The sequence below is a fragment of the Fringilla coelebs genome (genome assembly GCF_963513975.1).
Source record: "Fringilla coelebs genome assembly, chromosome: 16".
Taxonomy (NCBI): Eukaryota; Metazoa; Chordata; class Aves; order Passeriformes; family Fringillidae; genus Fringilla; species Fringilla coelebs.
In genome coordinates, this window is record NC_140042.1 from 8,194,545 (window position 1) to 8,216,568 (window position 22,024).

General features: G+C 53.6%; 1 protein-coding gene across 1 annotated transcript in view; it reads right to left on the reverse strand.

Moving 5' to 3' along the window:
• XYLT1 (xylosyltransferase 1) overlaps nt 1-22,024 on the reverse strand; it is a gene marked incomplete at both ends in the record, with an annotated part of 321,569 nt that overhangs the window by 12,356 nt on the left and 287,189 nt on the right. Inside the window, 2 exons of the mRNA XM_084216617.1 lie at nt 866-1,061; nt 4,440-4,702. Of these exons, the coding sequence (XP_084072743.1) occupies nt 866-1,061; nt 4,440-4,702 (459 nt within the window). The remainder of the gene's footprint in view (nt 1-865; nt 1,062-4,439; nt 4,703-22,024) is intronic.

Here is a 22,024-nt window from a genome sequence, read left to right on the forward strand (position 1 = left end):
TTGATAAATGAAACACACTTTCCATCCATCTCTTTAATGGCACATTAGTGTCATGGATTTGCCATGCACACCAAAACACTGAATCCCACCTAGGCATTTCTTAATTGCCCAAGAAGATGGTAATTTATGGACTTAGCCATAATGACTGGAACACATTTCTTCAATCAATTTTATGCCTTAATTGAAATTTGCAGCTTAACAAGAAAAATCATGAAATTAACTGCTCAGACAATTGTATCTTTAAAACAGAACACAGATGTCAGGTCCTATTAGTGGTCAACTTTCCTGATATACTTGAGGTAGATTTTTTATACTCTATGACAGACACTGGGACAGATTTCTAGAAAAAATAACAGGATTTGTGGGAAATCTCAGCCACTGCTGTGATAATTTTCTCTTTTCTGTTACATCAATATTCTGCTCACATGTGGTATCAGTGCCTGACTAGCACTAATTTTGACAGGTTTTTCCAGTGTACTCTTGAGAGACACAGTTAAACATGCCACCATTTCCATCTGGAATTGCAAAAAAATGGTATTTTCCCCAGGAGCCTTTCACAGCACTTGCAACAAACACGGTGGCAAAACTTTAAAGTTACTATTAAATTACTGAGCCCCTTTGACAACAACAAAAGCTTTCCATTTGTTTTTAAAACAGAAGGGAATGAGGACACTCAGATTAATGCAAGAAATGAGTGTTGACGACAGACCTGAACTGTCAATGGTATCTCCTTCTATGATGAGGATGTACACTATGCTAGAAAGCCACTCTCACATTAAATTTCCATGGGAATACAGTTTCCAAAGTAATTTAGTGTTCACTCCCGTGATGCCACAGGTGTGCATGGCTGGCTACGAACGCTCACCTCTGAGAACTGCAACCTCCCAAAATCACTCGGTGGACTTGCAATCTTGAAGACTTTCTTGGGCATCACCCACGTTTCCAAAGTCTCCAGTTTACTGACAGCCAGATTGGTTGCATGGTGCCTGATCAGGAAGCCTTGGAAACGGTCAGCAAGGAAGTAAAGGTGGATGGAAACTGGATGGCCCATGGGGAGGTATCTGTAAAACAGCACATGCTCATCAGTTATGTAAGAGAATGAAATCTCCATTTACTTGGAGCTAGTGGCTGAAGAAGCATTCATTTCAACTAGAAAATCCACCACTGTACATTAAGAGATTTCAAATGTGTTCATGACTCATTATCAAATATTTTTAGGCTGTTCCGATTACCCCGTAATGTAAAAATATGTTACTAAGAATACAGGCTCATTAATTCCATATCCTCAGCTCAAAGCTCTTTAGGAGTCATTCTGTGTGCCAGAAAGCTCCTCTCCCTCACCACCTCTCCTGGTAGAAAGTGGCATCCAGAGACACACACAGATTGTTCGGGTGCAGCACTGTTTGCTCAGATAAACTAGGATACAGGATGCCCTAGGATTGTGCCTGTGCTCCAGCGCTGCCTTTCCTGTCCCAGCAGGGTCAGTGCCTGTCTGCACTGGACAGCAAGGAGTGCTGTGTGACCAGGCACTGACCTCTGGGCCCCTCCATTCCCAAACCCCTTCCCCAAGGGCAGGGCTCTGCAGGCTGGCACTGCAGCGAAGGGCACCAGGATCCTGTCCCCATTTTAGGTCTCTGTATTTTAGGGAACAAAACTTCACATTTTTTAAACACTCAAGATTGCTTTTGCTGTGATTTTTTTACGTATAGCCAAAGAAACCCCAAAAAACCTACTTTGAAAAAGGGTCAAACAACTCGGCAAAACCAGCTGTTAAGAGATCTGGAAGCCTTCAGTTGCAGCTGAGCTTTAAAGACATTGTAGTCACAGCTTCAAATAATTAAAGCGTACGGTTGATTGTCTGCTATGGACTCAGAAACATCTGTAACAATGTTTGGGTACATATGGATGCACAAATAATTAAAAATGTGTTATTCATAGCTCAGAAATGGAATATTTTGCTACTTTACAGCACTGACATTAACTGCAAAACAAGTTAAACCAACCAGCATCACATCTTCCCAGTAAGTCAGCTAAGCCTGACTCCTCTGGCTTGTTACCACAATTAAAGGATGAGCACTAAGGATGAGCACCAGGGAGGACTTTCCATTGCACAAGGTCTGCAACACCCCAGAAGGAACTCTGTAGTGCTGGAGAAATCAATATAAGAGGACAGTGTGCCAACAGGGCCAGCACTGATGGACTAAGCAAAACCACTGCAAAGCTACACAGCCAGTGCCAGCAACAATCTGACTTCTGTTCCCAGCACTAAGACCTCCTGTTTTATATGTGTGCAGCAGCAAATATTTACAATATCCTTGAAATAGACTGAGTAAATTGCCTCTTGGCAGAAGAGAGCAAAAATGCCTAGGGATAGAAAAAATGAATTAAATCTCAATCACACATTAATGTTGCTCCCGCAGAAGATGCTGACACTCCATCTCCTCTGGTACCCGAGCAGTCTGTGGGGGGCATGGCTTTCTGAGGCTGTGGGCTGGCCTGGTTAGGGAAGTGTGCAAGGCAGCTGCTCTTACAAACACCTCCTGAGCTGCTGTGGGTGGCAGCATGGGCCTGACTCCAAGGGGGATCCGAGGCAGGAGCTGCTTTCCTCACAGCATGAGCTGGGGTGCTGCATGCACAGGACCAGCCAGCCTGCAGCTGTGCTCAGCCCCACAGCAAAGGGAGCACTGTTGAGGCGCTCAGCCCGAACCCATCCTGCCATTATTGCATTAGAGACATGCAAAACCATGAGAGGGAAAGAGGAAAGGTATAGGTGCAAACATCCAGAAGGACAGCACAGTATCAGAAGAGAGGAGATGTGAATCATAAACCTGAAGATCAGCCATGTTTCTCTGATCTGAACTGGATGCTGACTCACAGTGTCTTGAGGGGGCTCAGGTAGGTATGAAAACGAAGCCTCTGCTCCGTATCACTGTTTGCAATTCCTCCCTGCACTGTTTCATGAGGCTCCAGCCTGCTGTAAGGAGCTGTGCTTTATCCTGGAGACAGCTGCAGTCACGGTGTTCCTATCTATAATCTGAGCTAGCCTGAAAAGCACCTTGAGTTCCTGCACAATGGAAAGTTCCTCAGAAACAAAAGTGATAATTGATATAAATCAGCATCAGAATACTGGCAAAAGGACTGAGAACAAAAGTAATTGTCAAATTGTCAAATTTCAGTAGTGGTTATACATTGTCCCCGTCCTCTTTGCTGGCTTCAGTCTGCAGGACAAATGACCCAGGACTTCCTTAGGTCTGCTTTTATTTCATATAAGGAAGGCATGCTACTAGTGATTATTTCTATCTAATTGTTATTGATCTTTTATTGCTTTGCACCGGTAACCTTCACTGACAAAAGTCTAATAGGAATCTGGAGCACTTATTGCCACATCTTTCTAAATGGGGCATTGCTCAGCACTTCCATGACTAATTTAGGAAGGTCAAGGCACATTTGGTTCCCTCTTGAGAACACAACATGGGCAACGTCCATCCATCAAAGCACATGGAGTGTTTGCTGACTTAGGCTCTATGTGTTTTCTATTAGGATATAAAAGGGCAGGCTCTAGAAATACATTCTGAAAATGGAATTAAGAGATGGTAAAGTAAGACTTAAAAAGAGGAACCATCTCTGCTTTGAATCTAAACAGCTCCAGATGTGTTTGCAGGCAGCAAACATCTACTATGAAGAGAGCCTTTTCTATGCAAGTCTAACTTCAGGAATTCCTCCTTCAAATCCCTTTTAGACTGAATTCTTCTTAGCCAGGCTTAGAGGTGAAAAAGGAATCTAGAATATAGGGATAATTTCCTTTTAAAGCATAAGGAAATTTATTTGAGATAAATATATCTACCTATATATAGATATATAAACACCTGCATATATTTTATGTATTTGATGCTAATAGATCCTACCAGTTGCAGCACTTTTGGCACAGAGAACTGCACCAAGCAGGCAAACTAAGCCAAGCAAGCTCTCTGCACTACATGTGTGCTCCCAGGGGAACAAACAAGCAAGGACCATTAACCTGCCTGTGTTCAGATTTGTTCTGAAATCCTGTCCTCTGCTTTTGGTAAGCATAATAGAGGTGAACATGACCTCTGCTGCAATCACACGGAGGGTTTAGGAGCTGAGGCTATAATACACTTGCTGAAATTAATCAAGGGAAACGCAGCAGTGGGGGTAGCACTGCCCAACTGGATCCTGTCAGTCTTCATCAGGCTGGAGAGGAGCTCCTTAAAAGTGCAGCAAACAGGTCACATAATGTCAACCCAGAATAACCCACGCTTTATTACGGCCATAAATACTCCTGGAAATCAGTGCTGCGCGCTTGCAGCTGCCTGGCTGTGCTTGTGGCCGTAGGCTCCAGCCAGCACAGCCGAGCAGAACGAGTCTCCCCAGAGCCTGGTGGTCCCTGTGTCCCCCAGAGGAGCAGAGGCAGCACTGACCTGCAGCTGTTGTCCCCAGCAGCATGGAAGGAGGTCTCGGCCCTGCGCAGGCCCAGGCGGGAGAAGGAGTGGAACATGGTGAGGGCCACGTCACTGAGCGCGCCCAGCCCGTCGGGCTCCTCGTACACGTTCTCCCAGTAGGAGCGCAGCCCTGGCGTGCCCGGAGGGTAATTCCCGTACAGGTAATAGTCTAGCTGGCCAATGATCTCCTGGTTCACCACCGCCTCAAACTTGCGGGCAAAGAAAGTTGGCCTGGCAGTCTGCTGTTGGGACAGGACAGGAAAGTCACTTGTGGCAGCAGCACTCTGGCCACAGAGAGAATCACAACTTTCACAGGCTGTGAGAGAGAAACATAACTTTCACAAAGTCTGTGAGAAGATCAGAGAAAAGAATGAGAAACAATTCTTATCTTAACTTGCTGCACCTGGTATTGTGAACATGTGGAATGTGTTATGCGGATTTGTTTACCAAAGGGTGGTTTCTTAAATAGCCAGTGGTGATGGTGTTTGGACTGGAGGACCAATTAGGTCCAGCTGGATTGTAAGTGTCTATAAGAACAATGGGTATCTTAATAAACAGATTATTAATCAACCTCTGTGAATCATGGAGTCTATGCTGATTATTGCCCAGCCAGGGGCCTGTTGTGACAAGAGACATGCAGTTCCCATTTTCAGACATGGCACTTTGTCTTAAGCAATGGGTTGGAGTTGAAGACATAAAGTGTTTCTCTTCATGAGCAAAGATGACTTAAAATGTCACCTTTAGGACCATTCATCATTCACTTAAAAACGACATAATTACTCAATGGAAACCCCTTTAGGCCAACAGCCACCCGATGTGGCAGGGCTCAGGAAGGCTCTCCAAGTGCAGGAGGGCAGGGGAATGCTCTCCAAACCCCCGTGGTAGCCTAAAGACAGTGCAGCACTGGTATACAGGGAGAAAGTGTACTGTAGAAGTGGGGCTCAGAAGAGGCAAAAAAGCATTATCTCTGTATAGTTCTGCTACCAGGAGGTGAAGAAAGGTCTCTGGGAAAAGTGCGATGTATGCCTGAGATTTCTAAACTTCAAAGTTGTTCTGCCCAGGTTTTTTGCTCTGCGACGGTGTAACTCTGACCCTAACCCTAGGCGTAACCCTAAACCTAACCCTAGGCGTAACCCTAACCCTAACCCTAGGCAGCAAAGCCAGCTAGGGCTAGGGCTGCTTCCAAGGAAGTAGCTGTGGAGTCAGGCACCTTGTGGCACTTTTGTGTCCTCCTTGGCATGCCCTCCGCAGCTGCAGTGTGCCTGGAGCTCTGGGCTTTGTGGTTTAGAAAACCCTAACCCTAGGCGTAACCCTAACCCTAACCCTAGGCAGCAAAGCCAGCTAGGGCTAGGGCTGGTTCCAAGGAAGTAGCTGTGGAGGCAGGCACCTTGTGGCACTTTTGTGTCCTCCTTGGCATGCCCTCCGCAGCTGCAGTGTGCCTGGAGCTCTGGGCTTTGTGGTTTAGAAAACCCTAACCCTAGGCGTAACCCTAACCCTAGGCAGCAAAGCCAGCTAGGGCTAGGGCTGGTTCCAAGGAAGTAGCTGTGGAAGCAGGCACCTTGTGGCACTTTTGTGTCCTCCTTGGCATGCCCTCCGCAGCTGCAGTGTGCCTGAAGCTCTGGGCTTTGTGGTTTAGAAAACCCTAACCCTAGGCGTAACCCTAACCCTAACCCTAGGCAGCAAACCCAGCTAGGGCTAGGGCTGAATCCAAGGAAGTAGCTGTGGAAGAAGGCACCTTGTGGCACTTTTGTGTCCTCCTTGGCATGCCCTCCGCAGCTGCAGTGTGCCTGGAGCTCTGGGCTTTGTGGTTTAGAAAACCGTAAACCTAGGCGTAACCCTAACCCTAACCCTAGGCCTAACCCTAACCCTAACCCTAGGCAGCAAAGCCAGCTAGGGCTAGGGCTGGTTCCAAGGAAGTAGCTGTGGAGGCAGGCACCTTGTGGCACTTTTGTGTCCTCCTTGGCATGCCCTCCGCAGCTGCAGTGTGCCTGGAGCTCTGGGCTTTGTGGTTTAGAAAACCCTAACCCTAGGCATAACCCTAACCCTAACCCTAGGCAGCAAAGCCAGCTAGGGCTAGGGCTGGTTCAAAAGAAGTAGCTGTGGAGGCAGGCACCTTGTGGCACTTTTGTGTCCTCCTTGGCATGCCCTCCGCAGCTGCAGTGTGCCTGGAGCTCTGGGCTTTGTGGTTTAGAAAACCCTAACCCTAGGCGTAACCCTAACCCTAACCCTAGGCGTAACCCTAACCCTAACCCTAGGCAGCAAAGCCAGCTAGGGCTAGGGCTGGTTCCAAGGAAGTAGCTGTGGAGGCAGGCACCTTGTGGCACTTTTGTGTCCTCCTTGGCATGCCCTCCGCAGCTGCAGTGTGCCTGGAGCTCTGGGCTTTGTGGTTTAGAAAACCCTAACCCTAGGCGTAACCCTAACCCTAACCCTAGGCAGCAAAGCCAGCTAGGGCTAGGGCTGGTTCCAAGGAAGTAGCTGTGGAGGCAGGCAGCTTGTGGCACTTTTGTGTCCTCCTAGGCAAGCCCTCCACAGCTGCAGTGTGCCTGGAGCTCTGGGCTTTGTGGTTTAGAAAACCCTAACCCTAGGCGTAACCCTAACCCTAACCCTAGGCAGCAAAGCCAGCTAGGGCTAGGGCTGGTTCCAAGGAAGTAGCTGTGGAAGCAGGCACCATGTGGCACTTTTGTGTCCTCCTTGGCATGCTCTCCGCAGCTGCAGTGTGCCTGGAGCTCTGGGCTTTGTGGTTTAGAAAACCCTAACCCTAGGCGTAACCCTAACCCTAACCCTAGGCCTAACCCTAACCCTAACCCTAGGCAGCATAGCCAGCTAGGGCTAGGGCTGGTTCCAAGGAAGTAGCTGTGGAGGCAGGCACCTTGTGGCACTTTTGTGTCCTCCTTGGCATGCCCTCCGCAGCTGCAGTGTGCCTGGAGCTCTGGGCTTTGTGGTTTAGAAAACCCTAACCCTAGGCGTAACCCTAACCCTAGGCAGCAAAGCCAGCTAGGGCTAGGGCTGGTTCCAAGGAAGTAGCTGTGGAAGCAGGCACCTTGTGGCACTTTTGTGTCCTCCTTGGCATGCCCTCCACAGCTGCAGTGTGCCTGGAGCTCTGGGCTTTGTGGTTTAGAAAACCCTAACCCTAGGCGTAACCCTAACCCTAACCCTAGGCAGCAAACCCAGCTAGGGCTAGGGCTGAATCCAAGGAAGTAGCTGTGGAAGAAGGCACCTTGTGGCACTTTTGTGTCCTCCTTGGCATGCCCTCCGCAGCTGCAGTGTGCCTGGAGCTCTGGGCTTTGTGGTTTAGAAAACCCTAACCCTAGGCGTAACCCTAACCCTAACCCTAGGCGTAACCCTAACCCTAACCCTAGGCAGCAAAGCCAGCTAGGGCTAGGGCTGGTTCCAAGGAAGTAGCTGTGGAGGCAGGCACCTTGTGGCACTTTTGTGTCCTCCTTGGCATGCCCTCCGCAGCTGCAGTGTGCCTGGAGCTCTGGGCTTTGTGGTTTAGAAAACCCTAACCCTAGGCGTAACCCTAACCCTAACCCTAGGCGTAACCCTAACCCTAACCCTAGGCAGCAAAGCCAGCTAGGGCTAGGGCTGGTTCCAAGGAAGTAGCTGTGGAGGCAGGCACCTTGTGGCACTTTTGTGTCCTCCTTGGCATGCCCTCCGCAGCTGCAGTGTGCCTGGAGCTCTGGGCTTTGTGGTTTAGAAAACCCTAACCCTAGGCGTAACCCTAACCCTAACCCTAGGCAGCAAAGCCAGCTAGGGCTAGGGCTGGTTCCAAGGAAGTAGCTGTGGAGGCAGGCAGCTTGTGGCACTTTTGTGTCCTCCTAGGCAAGCCCTCCACAGCTGCAGTGTGCCTGGAGCTCTGGGCTTTGTGGTTTAGAAAACCCTAACCCTAGGCGTAACCCTAACCCTAACCCTAGGCAGCAAAGCCAGCTAGGGCTAGGGCTGGTTCCAAGGAAGTAGCTGTGGAAGCAGGCACCTTGTGGCACTTTTGTGTCCTCCTTGGCATGCTCTCCGCAGCTGCAGTGTGCCTGGAGCTCTGGGCTTTGTGGTTTAGAAAACCGTAAACCTAGGCGTAACCCTAACCCTAACCCTAGGCCTAACCCTAACCCTAACCCTAGGCAGCAAAGCCAGCTAGGGCTAGGGCTGGTTCCAAGGAAGTAGCTGTGGAGGCAGGCACCTTGTGGCACTTTTGTGTCCTCCTTGGCATGCCCTCCGCAGCTGCAGTGTGCCTGGAGCTCTGGGCTTTGTGGTTTAGAAAACCCTAACCCTAGGCGTAACCCTAACCCTAACCCTAGGCAGCAAAGCCAGCTAGGGCTAGGGCTGGTTCAAAGGAAGTAGCTGTGGAGGCAGGCACCTTGTGGCACTTTTGTGTCCTCCTTGGCATGCCCTCCGCAGCTGCAGTGTGCCTGGAGCTCTGGGCTTTGTGGTTTAGAAAACCCTAACCCTAGGCGTAACCCTAACCCTAACCCTAGGCGTAACCCTAACCCTAACCCTAGGCAGCAAAGCCAGCTAGGGCTAGGGCTGGTTCCAAGGAAGTAGCTGTGGAGGCAGGCAGCTTGTGGCACTTTTGTGTCCTCCTTGGCATGCCCTCCGCAGCTGCAGTGTGCCTGGAGCTCTGGGCTTTGTGGTTTAGAAAACCCTAACCCTAGGCGTAACCCTAACCCTAACCCTAGGCCTAACCCTAACCCTAACCCTAGGCAGCAAAGCCAGCTAGGGCTAGGGCTGGTTCCAAGGAAGTAGCTGTGGAGGCAGGCACCTTGTGGCACTTTTGTGTCCTCCTTGGCATGCCCTCCGCAGCTGCAGTGTGCCTGGAGCTCTGGGCTTTGTGGTTTAGAAACCCTAAACCTAGGCGTAACCCTAACCCTAACCCTAGGCAGCAAAGCCAGCTAGGGCTAGGGCTGGTTCCAAGGAAGTAGCTGTGGAGGCAGGCACCTTGTGGCACTTTTGTGTCCTCCTTGGCATGCCCTCCGCAGCTGCAGTGTGCCTGGAGCTCTGGGCTTTGTGGTTTAGAAAACCCTAACCCTAGGCGTAACCCTAACCCTAACCCTAGGCAGCAAAGCCAGCTAGGGCTAGGGCTGGTTCCAAGGAAGTAGCTGTGGAGGCAGGCACCTTGTGGCACTTTTGTGTCCTCCTAGGCAAGCCCTCCACAGCTGCAGTGTGCCTGGAGCTCTGGGCTTTGTGGTTTAGAAAACCCTAACCCTAGGCGTGACCCTAACCCTAACCCTAGGCAGCAAAGCCAGCTAGGGCTAGGGCTGGTTCCAAGGAAGTAGCTGTGGAGGCAGGCACCTTGTGGCACTTTTGTGTCCTCCTTGGCATGCCCTCCGCAGCTGCAGTGTGCCTGGAGCTCTGGGCTTTGTGGTTTAGAAAACCCTAACCCTAGGCGTAACCCTAACCCTAACCCTAGGCAGCAAAGCCAGCTAGGGCTAGGGCTGGTTCCAAGGAAGTAGCTGTGGAAGCAGGCACCTTGTGGCACTTTTGTGTCCTCCTTGGCATGCCCTCCGCAGCTGCAGTGTGCCTGGAGCTCTGGGCTTTGTGGTTTAGAAACCCCTAACCCTAGGCGTAACCCTAACCCTAACCCTAGGCAGCAAAGCCAGCTAGGGCTAGGGCTGGTTCCAAGGAAGTAGCTGTGGAGGCAGGCACCTTGTGGCACTTTTGTGTCCTCCTTGGCATGCCCTCCGCAGCTGCAGTGTGCCTGGAGCTCTGGGCTTTGTGGTTTAGAAAACCCTAACCCTAGGCGTAACCCTAACCCTAACCCTAGGCCTAACCCTAACCCTAACCCTAGGCAGCAAAGCCAGATAGGGCTAGGGCTGGTTCCAAGGAAGTAGCTGTGGAGGCAGGAACCTTGTGGCGCTTTTGTGTCCTCCTTGGCATGCCCTCCGCAGCTGCAGTGTGCCTGGAGCTCTGGGCTTTGTGGTTTAGAAAACCCTAACCCTAGGCGTAACCCTAACCCTAACCCTAGGCAGCAAAGCCAGCTAGGGCTAGGGCTGGTTCCAAGGAAGTAGCTGTGGAGGCAGGCACCTTGTGGCACTTTTGTGTCCTCCTTGGCATGCCCTCCGCAGCTGCAGTGTGCCTGGAGCTCTGGGCTTTGTGGTTTAGAAAACCCTAACCCTAGGCATAACCCTAACCCTAACCCTAGGCAGCAAAGCCAGCTAGGGCTAGGGCTGGTTCAAAAGAAGTAGCTGTGGAGGCAGGCACCTTGTGGCACTTTTGTGTCCTCCTTGGCATGCCCTCCGCAGCTGCAGTGTGCCTGGAGCTCTGGGCTTTGTGGTTTAGAAAACCCTAACCCTAGGCGTAACCCTAACCCTAACCCTAGGCGTAACCCTAACCCTAACCCTAGGCAGCAAAGCCAGCTAGGGCTAGGGCTGGTTCCAAGGAAGTAGCTGTGGAGGCAGGCACCTTGTGGCACTTTTGTGTCCTCCTTGGCATGCCCTCCGCAGCTGCAGTGTGCCTGGAGCTCTGGGCTTTGTGGTTTAGAAAACCCTAACCCTAGGCGTAACCCTAACCCTAACCCTAGGCAGCAAAGCCAGCTAGGGCTAGGGCTGGTTCCAAGGAAGTAGCTGTGGAGGCAGGCACCTTGTGGCACTTTTGTGTCCTCCTTGGCATGCCCTCCGCAGCTGCAGTGTGCCTGGAGCTCTGGGCTTTGTGGTTTAGAAAACCCTAACCCTAGGCGTAACCCTAACCCTAACCCTAGGCAGCAAAGCCAGCTAGGGCTAGGGCTGGTTCCAAGGAAGTAGCTGTGGAGGCAGGCACCTTGTGGCACTTTTGTGTCCTCCTAGGCAAGCCCTCCACAGCTGCAGTGTGCCTGGAGCTCTGGGCTTTGTGGTTTAGAAAACCCTAACCCTAGGCGTGACCCTAACCCTAACCCTAGGCAGCAAAGCCAGCTAGGGCTAGGGCTGGTTCAAAAGAAGTAGCTGTGGAGGCAGGCACCTTGTGGCACTTTTGTGTCCTCCTTGGCATGCCCTCCGCAGCTGCAGTGTGCCTGGAGCTCTGGGCTTTGTGGTTTAGAAAACCCTAACCCTAGGCGTAACCCTAACCCTAACCCTAGGCGTAACCCTAACCCTAACCCTAGGCAGCAAAGCCAGCTAGGGCTAGGGCTGGTTCCAAGGAAGTAGCTGTGGAGGCAGGCACCTTGTGGCACTTTTGTGTCCTCCTTGGCATGCCCTCCGCAGCTGCAGTGTGCCTGGAGCTCTGGGCTTTGTGGTTTAGAAAACCCTAACCCTAGGCGTAACCCTAACCCTAGGCAGCAAAGCCAGCTAGGGCTAGGGCTGGTTCCAAGGAAGTAGCTGTGGAAGCAGGCACCTTGTGGCACTTTTGTGTCCTCCTTGGCATGCCCTCCACAGCTGCAGTGTGCCTGGAGCTCTGGGCTTTGTGGTTTAGAAAACCCTAACCCTAGGCGTAACCCTAACCCTAACCCTAGGCAGCAAACCCAGCTAGGGCTAGGGCTGAATCCAAGGAAGTAGCTGTGGAAGAAGGCACCTTGTGGCACTTTTGTGTCCTCCTTGGCATGCCCTCCGCAGCTGCAGTGTGCCTGGAGCTCTGGGCTTTGTGGTTTAGAAAACCCTAACCCTAGGCGTAACCCTAACCCTAACCCTAGGCGTAACCCTAACCCTAACCCTAGGCAGCAAAGCCAGCTAGGGCTAGGGCTGGTTCCAAGGAAGTAGCTGTGGAGGCAGGCACCTTGTGGCACTTTTGTGTCCTCCTTGGCATGCCCTCCGCAGCTGCAGTGTGCCTGGAGCTCTGGGCTTTGTGGTTTAGAAAACCCTAACCCTAGGCGTAACCCTAACCCTAACCCTAGGCGTAACCCTAACCCTAACCCTAGGCAGCAAAGCCAGCTAGGGCTAGGGCTGGTTCCAAGGAAGTAGCTGTGGAGGCAGGCACCTTGTGGCACTTTTGTGTCCTCCTTGGCATGCCCTCCGCAGCTGCAGTGTGCCTGGAGCTCTGGGCTTTGTGGTTTAGAAAACCCTAACCCTAGGCGTAACCCTAACCCTAACCCTAGGCAGCAAAGCCAGCTAGGGCTAGGGCTGCTTCCAAGGAAGTAGCTGTGGAGGCAGGCACCTTGTGGCACTTTTGTGTCCTCCTAGGCAAGCCCTCCACAGCTGCAGTGTGCCTGGAGCTCTGGGCTTTGTGGTTTAGAAAACCCTAACCCTAGGCGTAACCCTAACCCTAACCCTAGGCAGCAAAGCCAGCTAGGGCTAGGGCTGGTTCCAAGGAAGTAGCTGTGGAAGCAGGCACCTTGTGGCACTTTTGTGTCCTCCTTGGCATGCTCTCCGCAGCTGCAGTGTGCCTGGAGCTCTGGGCTTTGTGGTTTAGAAAACCGTAAACCTAGGCGTAACCCTAACCCTAACCCTAGGCCTAACCCTAACCCTAACCCTAGGCAGCAAAGCCAGCTAGGGCTAGGGCTGGTTCCAAGGAAGTAGCTGTGGAGGCAGGCACCTTGTGGCACTTTTGTGTCCTCCTTGGCATGCCCTCCGCAGCTGCAGTGTGCCTGGAGCTCTGGGCTTTGTGGTTTAGAAAACCCTAACCCTAGGCAGCAAAGCCAGCTAGGGCTAGGGCTGGTTCAAAGGAAGTAGCTGTGGAGGCAGGCACCTTGTGGCACTTTTGTGTCCTCCTTGGCATGCCCTCCGCAGCTGCAGTGTGCCTGGAGCTCTGGGCTTTGTGGTTTAGAAAACCCTAACGCTAGGCGTAACCCTAACCCTAACCCTAGGCGTAACCCTAACCCTAACCCTAGGCAGCAAAGCCAGCTAGGGCTAGGGCTGGTTCCAAGGAAGTAGCTGTGGAGGCAGGCACCTTGTGGCACTTTTGTGTCCTCCTTGGCATGCCCTCCGCAGCTGCAGTGTGCCTGGAGCTCTGGGCTTTGTGGTTTAGAAAACCCTAACCCTAGGCGTAACCCTAACCCTAACCCTAGGCCTAACCCTAACCCTAACCCTAGGCAGCAAAGCCAGCTAGGGCTAGGGCTGGTTCCAAGGAAGTAGCTGTGGAGGCAGGCACCTTGTGGCACTTTTGTGTCCTCCTTGGCATGCCCTCCGCAGCTGCAGTGTGCCTGGAGCTCTGGGCTTTGTGGTTTAGAAACGCTAAACCTAGGCGTAACCCTAACCCTAACCCTAGGCAGCAAAGCCAGCTAGGGCTAGGGCTGGTTCCAAGGAAGTAGCTGTGGAGGCAGGCACCTTGTGGCACTTTTGTGTCCTCCTTGGCATGCCCTCCGCAGCTGCAGTGTGCCTGGAGCTCTGGGCTTTGTGGTTTAGAAAACCCTAACCCTAGGCGTAACCCTAACCCTAACCCTAGGCAGCAAAGCCAGCTAGGGCTAGGGCTGGTTCCAAGGAAGTAGCTGTGGAGGCAGGCACCTTGTGGCACTTTTGTGTCCTCCTAGGCAAGCCCTCCACAGCTGCAGTGTGCCTGGAGCTCTGGGCTTTGTGGTTTAGAAAACCCTAACCCTAGGCGTGACCCTAACCCTAACCCTAGGCAGCAAAGCCAGCTAGGGCTAGGGCTGGTTCCAAGGAAGTAGCTGTGGAGGCAGGCACCTTGTGGCACTTTTGTGTCCTCCTTGGCATGCCCTCCGCAGCTGCAGTGTGCCTGGAGCTCTGGGCTTTGTGGTTTAGAAAACCCTAACCCTAGGCGTAACCCTAACCCTAACCCTAGGCAGCAAAGCCAGCTAGGGCTAGGGCTGGTTCCAAGGAAGTAGCTGTGGAGGCAGGCACCTTGTGGCACTTTTGTGTCCTCCTTGGCATGCCCTCCGCAGCTGCAGTGTGCCTGGAGCTCTGGGCTTTGTGGTTTAGAAAACCCTAACCCTAGGCGTAACCCTAACCCTAACCCTAGGCAGCAAAGCCAGCTAGGGCTAGGGCTGGTTCCAAGGAAGTAGCTGTGGAAGCAGGCACCTTGTGGCACTTTTGTGTCCTCCTTGGCATGCCCTCCGCAGCTGCAGTGTGCCTGGAGCTCTGGGCTTTGTGGTTTAGAAAACCCTAACCCTAGGCGTAACCCTAAACCTAACCCTAGGCAGCATAGCCAGCTAGGGCTAGGGCTGGTTCCAAGGAAGTAGCTGTGGAGGCAGGCACCTTGTGGCACTTTTGTGTCCTCCTTGGCACGCCCTCCGCAGCTGCAGTGTGCCGGGAGCTCTGGGCTTTGTGGTTTAGAAAACCCTAACCCTAGGCGTAACCCTAACCCTAACCCTAGGCAGCAAAGCCAGCTAGGGCTAGGGCTGGTTCCAAGGAAGTAGCTGTGGAGGCAGGCACCTTGTGGCACTTTTGTGTCCTCCTTGGCATGCCCTCCGCAGCTGCAGTGTGCCTGGAGCTCTGGGCTTTGTGGTTTAGAAAACCCTAACCCTAGGCGTAACCCTAACCCTAACCCTAGGCCTAACCCTAACCCTAACCCTAGGCAGCAAAGCCAGCTAGGGCTAGGGCTGGTTCCAAGGAAGTAGCTGTGGAGGCAGGAACCTTGTGGCGCTTTTGTGTCCTCCTTGGCATGCCCTCCGCAGCTGCAGTGTGCCTGGAGCTCTGGGCTTTGTGGTTTAGAAAACCCTAACCCTAGGCGTAACCCTAACCCTAACCCTAGGCAGCAAAGCCAGCTAGGGCTAGGGCTGGTTCCAAGGAAGTAGCTGTGGAGGCAGGCACCTTGTGGCACTTTTGTGTCCTCCTTGGCATGCCCTCCGCAGCTGCAGTGTGCCTGGAGCTCTGGGCTTTGTGGTTTAGAAAACCCTAACCCTAAGCATAACCCTAACCCTAACCCTAGGCAGCAAATCCAGCTAGGGCTAGGGCTGGTTCAAAAGAAGTAGCTGTGGAGGCAGGCACCTTGTGGCACTTTTGTGTCCTCCTTGGCATGCCCTCCGCAGCTGCAGTGTGCCTGGAGCTCTGGGCTTTGTGGTTTAGAAAGCCCTAACCCTAGGCGTAACCCTAACCCTAACCCTAGGCGTAACCCTAACCCTAACCCTAGGCAGCAAAGCCAGCTAGGGCTAGGGCTGGTTCCAAGGAAGTAGCTGTGGAGGCAGGCACCTTGTGGCACTTTTGTGTCCTCCTTGGCATGCCCTCCGCAGCTGCAGTGTGCCTGGAGCTCTGGGCTTTGTGGTTTAGAAAACCCTAACCCTAGGCGTAACCCTAACCCTAACCCTAGGCAGCAAAGCCAGCTAGGGCTAGGGCTGGTTCCAAGGAAGTAGCTGTGGAGGCAGGCAGCTTGTGGCACTTTTGTGTCCTCCTAGGCAAGCCCTCCACAGCTGCAGTGTGCCTGGAGCTCTGGGCTTTGTGGTTTAGAAAACCCTAACCCTAGGCGTAACCCTAACCCTAACCCTAGGCAGCAAAGCCAGCTAGGGCTAGGGCTGGTTCCAAGGAAGTAGCTGTGGAAGCAGGCACCATGTGGCACTTTTGTGTCCTCCTTGGCATGCTCTCCGCAGCTGCAGTGTGCCTGGAGCTCTGGGCTTTGTGGTTTAGAAAACCGTAAACCTAGGCGTAACCCTAACCCTAACCCTAGGCCTAACCCTAACCCTAACCCTAGGCAGCAAAGCCAGCTAGGGCTAGGGCTGGTTCCAAGGAAGTAGCTGTGGAGGCAGGCACCTTGTGGCACTTTTGTGTCCTCCTTGGCATGCCCTCCGCAGCTGCAGTGTGCCTGGAGCTCTGGGCTTTGTGGTTTAGAAAACCCTAACCCTAGGCGTAACCCTAACCCTAGGCAGCAAAGCCAGCTAGGGCTAGGGCTGGTTCCAAGGAAGTAGCTGTGGAAGCAGGCACCTTGTGGCACTTTTGTGTCCTCCTTGGCATGCCCTCCACAGCTGCAGTGTGCCTGGAGCTCTGGGCTTTGTGGTTTAGAAAACCCTAACCCTAGGCGTAACCCTAACCCTAACCCTAGGCAGCAAAGCCAGCTAGGGCTAGGGCTGAATCCAAGGAAGTAGCTGTGGAAGAAGGCACCTTGTGGCACTTTTGTGTCCTCCTTGGCATGCCCTCCGCAGCTGCAGTGTGCCTGGAGCTCTGGGCTTTGTGGTTTAGAAAACCCTAACCCTAGGCGTAACCCTAACCCTAACCCTAGGCGTAACCCTAACCCTAACCCTAGGCAGCAAAGCCAGCTAGGGCTAGGGCTGGTTCCAAGGAAGTAGCTGTGGAGGCAGGCACCTTGTGGCACTTTTGTGTCCTCCTTGGCATGCCCTCCGCAGCTGCAGTGTGCCTGGAGCTCTGGGCGTTGTGGTTTAGAAAACCCTAACCCTAGGCGTAACCCTAACCCTAACCCTAGGCGTAACCCTAACCCTAACCCTAGGCAGCAAAGCCAGCTAGGGCTAGGGCTGGTTCCAAGGAAGTAGCTGTGGAGGCAGGCACCTTGTGGCACTTTTGTGTCCTCCTTGGCATGCCCTCCGCAGCTGCAGTGTGCCTGGAGCTCTGGGCTTTGTGGTTTAGAAAACCCTAACCCTAGGCGTAACCCTAACCCTAACCCTAGGCAGCAAAGCCAGCTAGGGCTAGGGCTGCTTCCAAGGAAGTAGCTGTGGAGGCAGGCAGCTTGTGGCACTTTTGTGTCCTCCTAGGCAAGCCCTCCACAGCTGCAGTGTGCCTGGAGCTCTGGGCTTTGTGGTTTAGAAAACCCTAACCCTAGGCGTAACCCTAACCCTAACCCTAGGCAGCAAAGCCAGCTATGGCTAGGGCTGGTTCCAAGGAAGTAGCTGTGGAAGCAGGCACCTTGTGGCACTTTTGTGTCCTCCTTGGCATGCTCTCCGCAGCTGCAGTGTGCCTGGAGCTCTGGGCTTTGTGGTTTAGAAAACCGTAAACCTAGGCGTAACCCTAACCCTAACCCTAGGCCTAACCCTAACCCTAACCCTAGGCAGCAAAGCCAGCTAGGGCTAGGGCTGGTTCCAAGGAAGTAGCTGTGGAGGCAGGCACCTTGTGGCACTTTTGTGTCCTCCTTGGCATGCCCTCCGCAGCTGCAGTGTGCCTGGAGCTCTGGGCTTTGTGGTTTAGAAAACCCTAACCCTAGGCGTAACCCTAACCCTAACCCTAGGCAGCAAAGCCAGCTAGGGCTAGGGCTGGTTCAAAGGAAGTAGCTGTGGAGGCAGGCACCTTGTGGCACTTTTGTGTCCTCCTTGGCATGCCCTCCGCAGCTGCAGTGTGCCTGGAGCTCTGGGCTTTGTGGTTTAGAAAACCCTAACCCTAGGCGTAACCCTAACCCTAACCCTAGGCAGCAAAGCCAGCTAGGGCTAGGGCTGGTTCAAAGGAAGTAGCTGTGGAGGCAGGCACCTTGTGGCACTTTTGTGTCCTCCTTGGCATGCCCTCCGCAGCTGCAGTGTGCCTGGAGCTCTGGGCTTTGTGGTTTAGAAAACCCTAACCCTAGGCGTAACCCTAACCCTAACCCTAGGCGTAACCCTAACCCTAACCCTAGGCAGCAAAGCCAGCTAGGGCTAGGGCTGGTTCCAAGGAAGTAGCTGTGGAGGCAGGCACCTTGTGGCACTTTTGTGTCCTCCTTGGCATGCCCTCCGCAGCTGCAGTGTGCCTGGAGCTCTGGGCTTTGTGGTTTAGAAAACCCTAACCCTAGGCGTAACCCTAACCCTAACCCTAGGCCTAACCCTAACCCTAACCCTAGGCAGCAAAGCCAGCTAGGGCTAGGGCTGGTTCCAAGGAAGTAGCTGTGGAGGCAGGCACCTTGTGGCACTTTTGTGTCCTCCTTGGCATGCCCTCCGCAGCTGCAGTGTGCCTGGAGCTCTGGGCTTTGTGGTTTAGAAACGCTAAACCTAGGCGTAACCCTAACCCTAACCCTAGGCAGCAAAGCCAGCTAGGGCTAGGGCTGGTTCCAAGGAAGTAGCTGTGGAGGCAGGCACCTTGTGGCACTTTTGTGTCCTCCTTGGCATGCCCTCCGCAGCTGCAGTGTGCCTGGAGCTCTGGGCTTTGTGGTTTAGAAAACCCTAACCCTAGGCGTAACCCTAACCCTAACCCTAGGCAGCAAAGCCAGCTAGGGCTAGGGCTGGTTCCAAGGAAGTAGCTGTGGAGGCAGGCACCTTGTGGCACTTTTGTGTCCTCCTAGGCAAGCCCTCCACAGCTGCAGTGTGCCTGGAGCTCTGGGCTTTGTGGTTTAGAAAACCCTAACCCTAGGCGTGACCCTAACCCTAACCCTAGGCAGCATAGCCAGCTAGGGCTAGGGCTGGTTCCAAGGAAGTAGCTGTGGAGGCAGGCACCTTGTGGCACTTTTGTGTCCTCCTTGGCATGCCCTCCGCAGCTGCAGTGTGCCTGGAGCTCTGGGCTTTGTGGTTTAGAAAACCCTAACCCTAGGCGTAACCCTAACCCTAACCCTAGGCAGCAAAGCCAGCTAGGGCTAGGGCTGGTTCCAAGGAAGTAGCTGTGGAGGCAGGCACCTTGTGGCACTTTTGTGTCCTCCTTGGCATGCCCTCCGCAGCTGCAGTGTGCCTGGAGCTCTGGGCTTTGTGGTTTAGAAAACCCTAACCCTAGGCAGCAAAGCCAGCTAGGGCTAGGGCTGGTTCAAAGGAAGTAGCTGTGGAGGCAGGCACCTTGTGGCACTTTTGTGTCCTCCTTGGCATGCCCTCCGCAGCTGCAGTGTGCCTGGAGCTCTGGGCTTTGTGGTTTAGAAAACCCTAACGCTAGGCGTAACCCTAACCCTAACCCTAGGCGTAACCCTAACCCTAACCCTAGGCAGCAAAGCCAGCTAGGGCTAGGGCTGGTTCCAAGGAAGTAGCTGTGGAGGCAGGCACCTTGTGGCACTTTTGTGTCCTCCTTGGCATGCCCTCCGCAGCTGCAGTGTGCCTGGAGCTCTGGGCTTTGTGGTTTAGAAAACCCTAACCCTAGGCGTAACCCTAACCCTAACCCTAGGCCTAACCCTAACCCTAACCCTAGGCAGCAAAGCCAGCTAGGGCTAGGGCTGGTTCCAAGGAAGTAGCTGTGGAGGCAGGCACCTTGTGGCACTTTTGTGTCCTCCTTGGCATGCCCTCCGCAGCTGCAGTGTGCCTGGAGCTCTGGGCTTTGTGGTTTAGAAACGCTAAACCTAGGCGTAACCCTAACCCTAACCCTAGGCAGCAAAGCCAGCTAGGGCTAGGGCTGGTTCCAAGGAAGTAGCTGTGGAGGCAGGCACCTTGTGGCACTTTTGTGTCCTCCTTGGCATGCCCTCCGCAGCTGCAGTGTGCCTGGAGCTCTGGGCTTTGTGGTTTAGAAAACCCTAACCCTAGGCGTAACCCTAACCCTAACCCTAGGCAGCAAAGCCAGCTAGGGCTAGGGCTGGTTCCAAGGAAGTAGCTGTGGAGGCAGGCACCTTGTGGCACTTTTGTGTCCTCCTAGGCAAGCCCTCCACAGCTGCAGTGTGCCTGGAGCTCTGGGCTTTGTGGTTTAGAAAACCCTAACCCTAGGCGTGACCCTAACCCTAACCCTAGGCAGCAAAGCCAGCTAGGGCTAGGGCTGGTTCCAAGGAAGTAGCTGTGGAGGCAGGCACCTTGTGGCACTTTTGTGTCCTCCTTGGCATGCCCTCCGCAGCTGCAGTGTGCCTGGAGCTCTGGGCTTTGTGGTTTAGAAAACCCTAACCCTAGGCGTAACCCTAACCCTAACCCTAGGCAGCAAAGCCAGCTAGGGCTAGGGCTGGTTCCAAGGAAGTAGCTGTGGAGGCAGGCACCTTGTGGCACTTTTGTGTCCTCCTTGGCATGCCCTCCGCAGCTGCAGTGTGCCTGGAGCTCTGGGCTTTGTGGTTTAGAAAACCCTAACCCTAGGCGTAACCCTAACCCTAACCCTAGGCAGCAAAGCCAGCTAGGGCTAGGGCTGGTTCCAAGGAAGTAGCTGTGGAAGCAGGCACCTTGTGGCACTTTTGTGTCCTCCTTGGCATGCCCTCCGCAGCTGCAGTGTGCCTGGAGCTCTGGGCTTTGTGGTTTAGAAAACCCTAACCCTAGGCGTAACCCTAAACCTAACCCTAGGCAGCATAGCCAGCTAGGGCTAGGGCTGGTTCCAAGGAAGTAGCTGTGGAGGCAGGCACCTTGTGGCACTTTTGTGTCCTCCTTGGCACGCCCTCCGCAGCTGCAGTGTGCCGGGAGCTCTGGGCTTTGTGGTTTAGAAAACCCTAACCCTAGGCGTAACCCTAACCCTAACCCTAGGCAGCAAAGCCAGCTAGGGCTAGGGCTGGTTCCAAGGAAGTAGCTGTGGAGGCAGGCACCTTGTGGCACTTTTGTGTCCTCCTTGGCATGCCCTCCGCAGCTGCAGTGTGCCTGGAGCTCTGGGCTTTGTGGTTTAGAAAACCCTAACCCTAGGCGTAACCCTAACCCTAACCCTAGGCCTAACCCTAACCCTAACCCTAGGCAGCAAAGCCAGCTAGGGCTAGGGCTGGTTCCAAGGAAGTAGCTGTGGAGGCAGGAACCTTGTGGCGCTTTTGTGTCCTCCTTGGCATGCCCTCCGCAGCTGCAGTGTGCCTGGAGCTCTGGGCTTTGTGGTTTAGAAAACCCTAACCCTAGGCGTAACCCTAACCCTAACCCTAGGCAGCAAAGCCAGCTAGGGCTAGGGCTGGTTCCAAGGAAGTAGCTGTGGAGGCAGGCACCTTGTGGCACTTTTGTGTCCTCCTTGGCATGCCCTCCGCAGCTGCAGTGTGCCTGGAGCTCTGGGCTTTGTGGTTTAGAAAACCCTAACCCTAAGCATAACCCTAACCCTAACCCTAGGCAGCAAATCCAGCTAGGGCTAGGGCTGGTTCAAAAGAAGTAGCTGTGGAGGCAGGCACCTTGTGGCACTTTTGTGTCCTCCTTGGCATGCCCTCCGCAGCTGCAGTGTGCCTGGAGCTCTGGGCTTTGTGGTTTAGAAAGCCCTAACCCTAGGCGTAACCCTAACCCTAACCCTAGGCGTAACCCTAACCCTAACCCTAGGCAGCAAAGCCAGCTAGGGCTAGGGCTGGTTCCAAGGAAGTAGCTGTGGAGGCAGGCACCTTGTGGCACTTTTGTGTCCTCCTTGGCATGCCCTCCGCAGCTGCAGTGTGCCTGGAGCTCTGGGCTTTGTGGTTTAGAAAACCCTAACCCTAGGCGTAACCCTAACCCTAACCCTAGGCAGCAAAGCCAGCTAGGGCTAGGGCTGGTTCCAAGGAAGTAGCTGTGGAGGCAGGCAGCTTGTGGCACTTTTGTGTCCTCCTAGGCAAGCCCTCCACAGCTGCAGTGTGCCTGGAGCTCTGGGCTTTGTGGTTTAGAAAACCCTAACCCTAGGCGTAACCCTAACCCTAACCCTAGGCAGCAAAGCCAGCTAGGGCTAGGGCTGGTTCCAAGGAAGTAGCTGTGGAAGCAGGCACCATGTGGCACTTTTGTGTCCTCCTTGGCATGCTCTCCGCAGCTGCAGTGTGCCTGGAGCTCTGGGCTTTGTGGTTTAGAAAACCGTAAACCTAGGCGTAACCCTAACCCTAACCCTAGGCCTAACCCTAACCCTAACCCTAGGCAGCAAAGCCAGCTAGGGCTAGGGCTGGTTCCAAGGAAGTAGCTGTGGAGGCAGGCACCTTGTGGCACTTTTGTGTCCTCCTTGGCATGCCCTCCGCAGCTGCAGTGTGCCTGGAGCTCTGGGCTTTGTGGTTTAGAAAACCCTAACCCTAGGCGTAACCCTAACCCTAGGCAGCAAAGCCAGCTAGGGCTAGGGCTGGTTCCAAGGAAGTAGCTG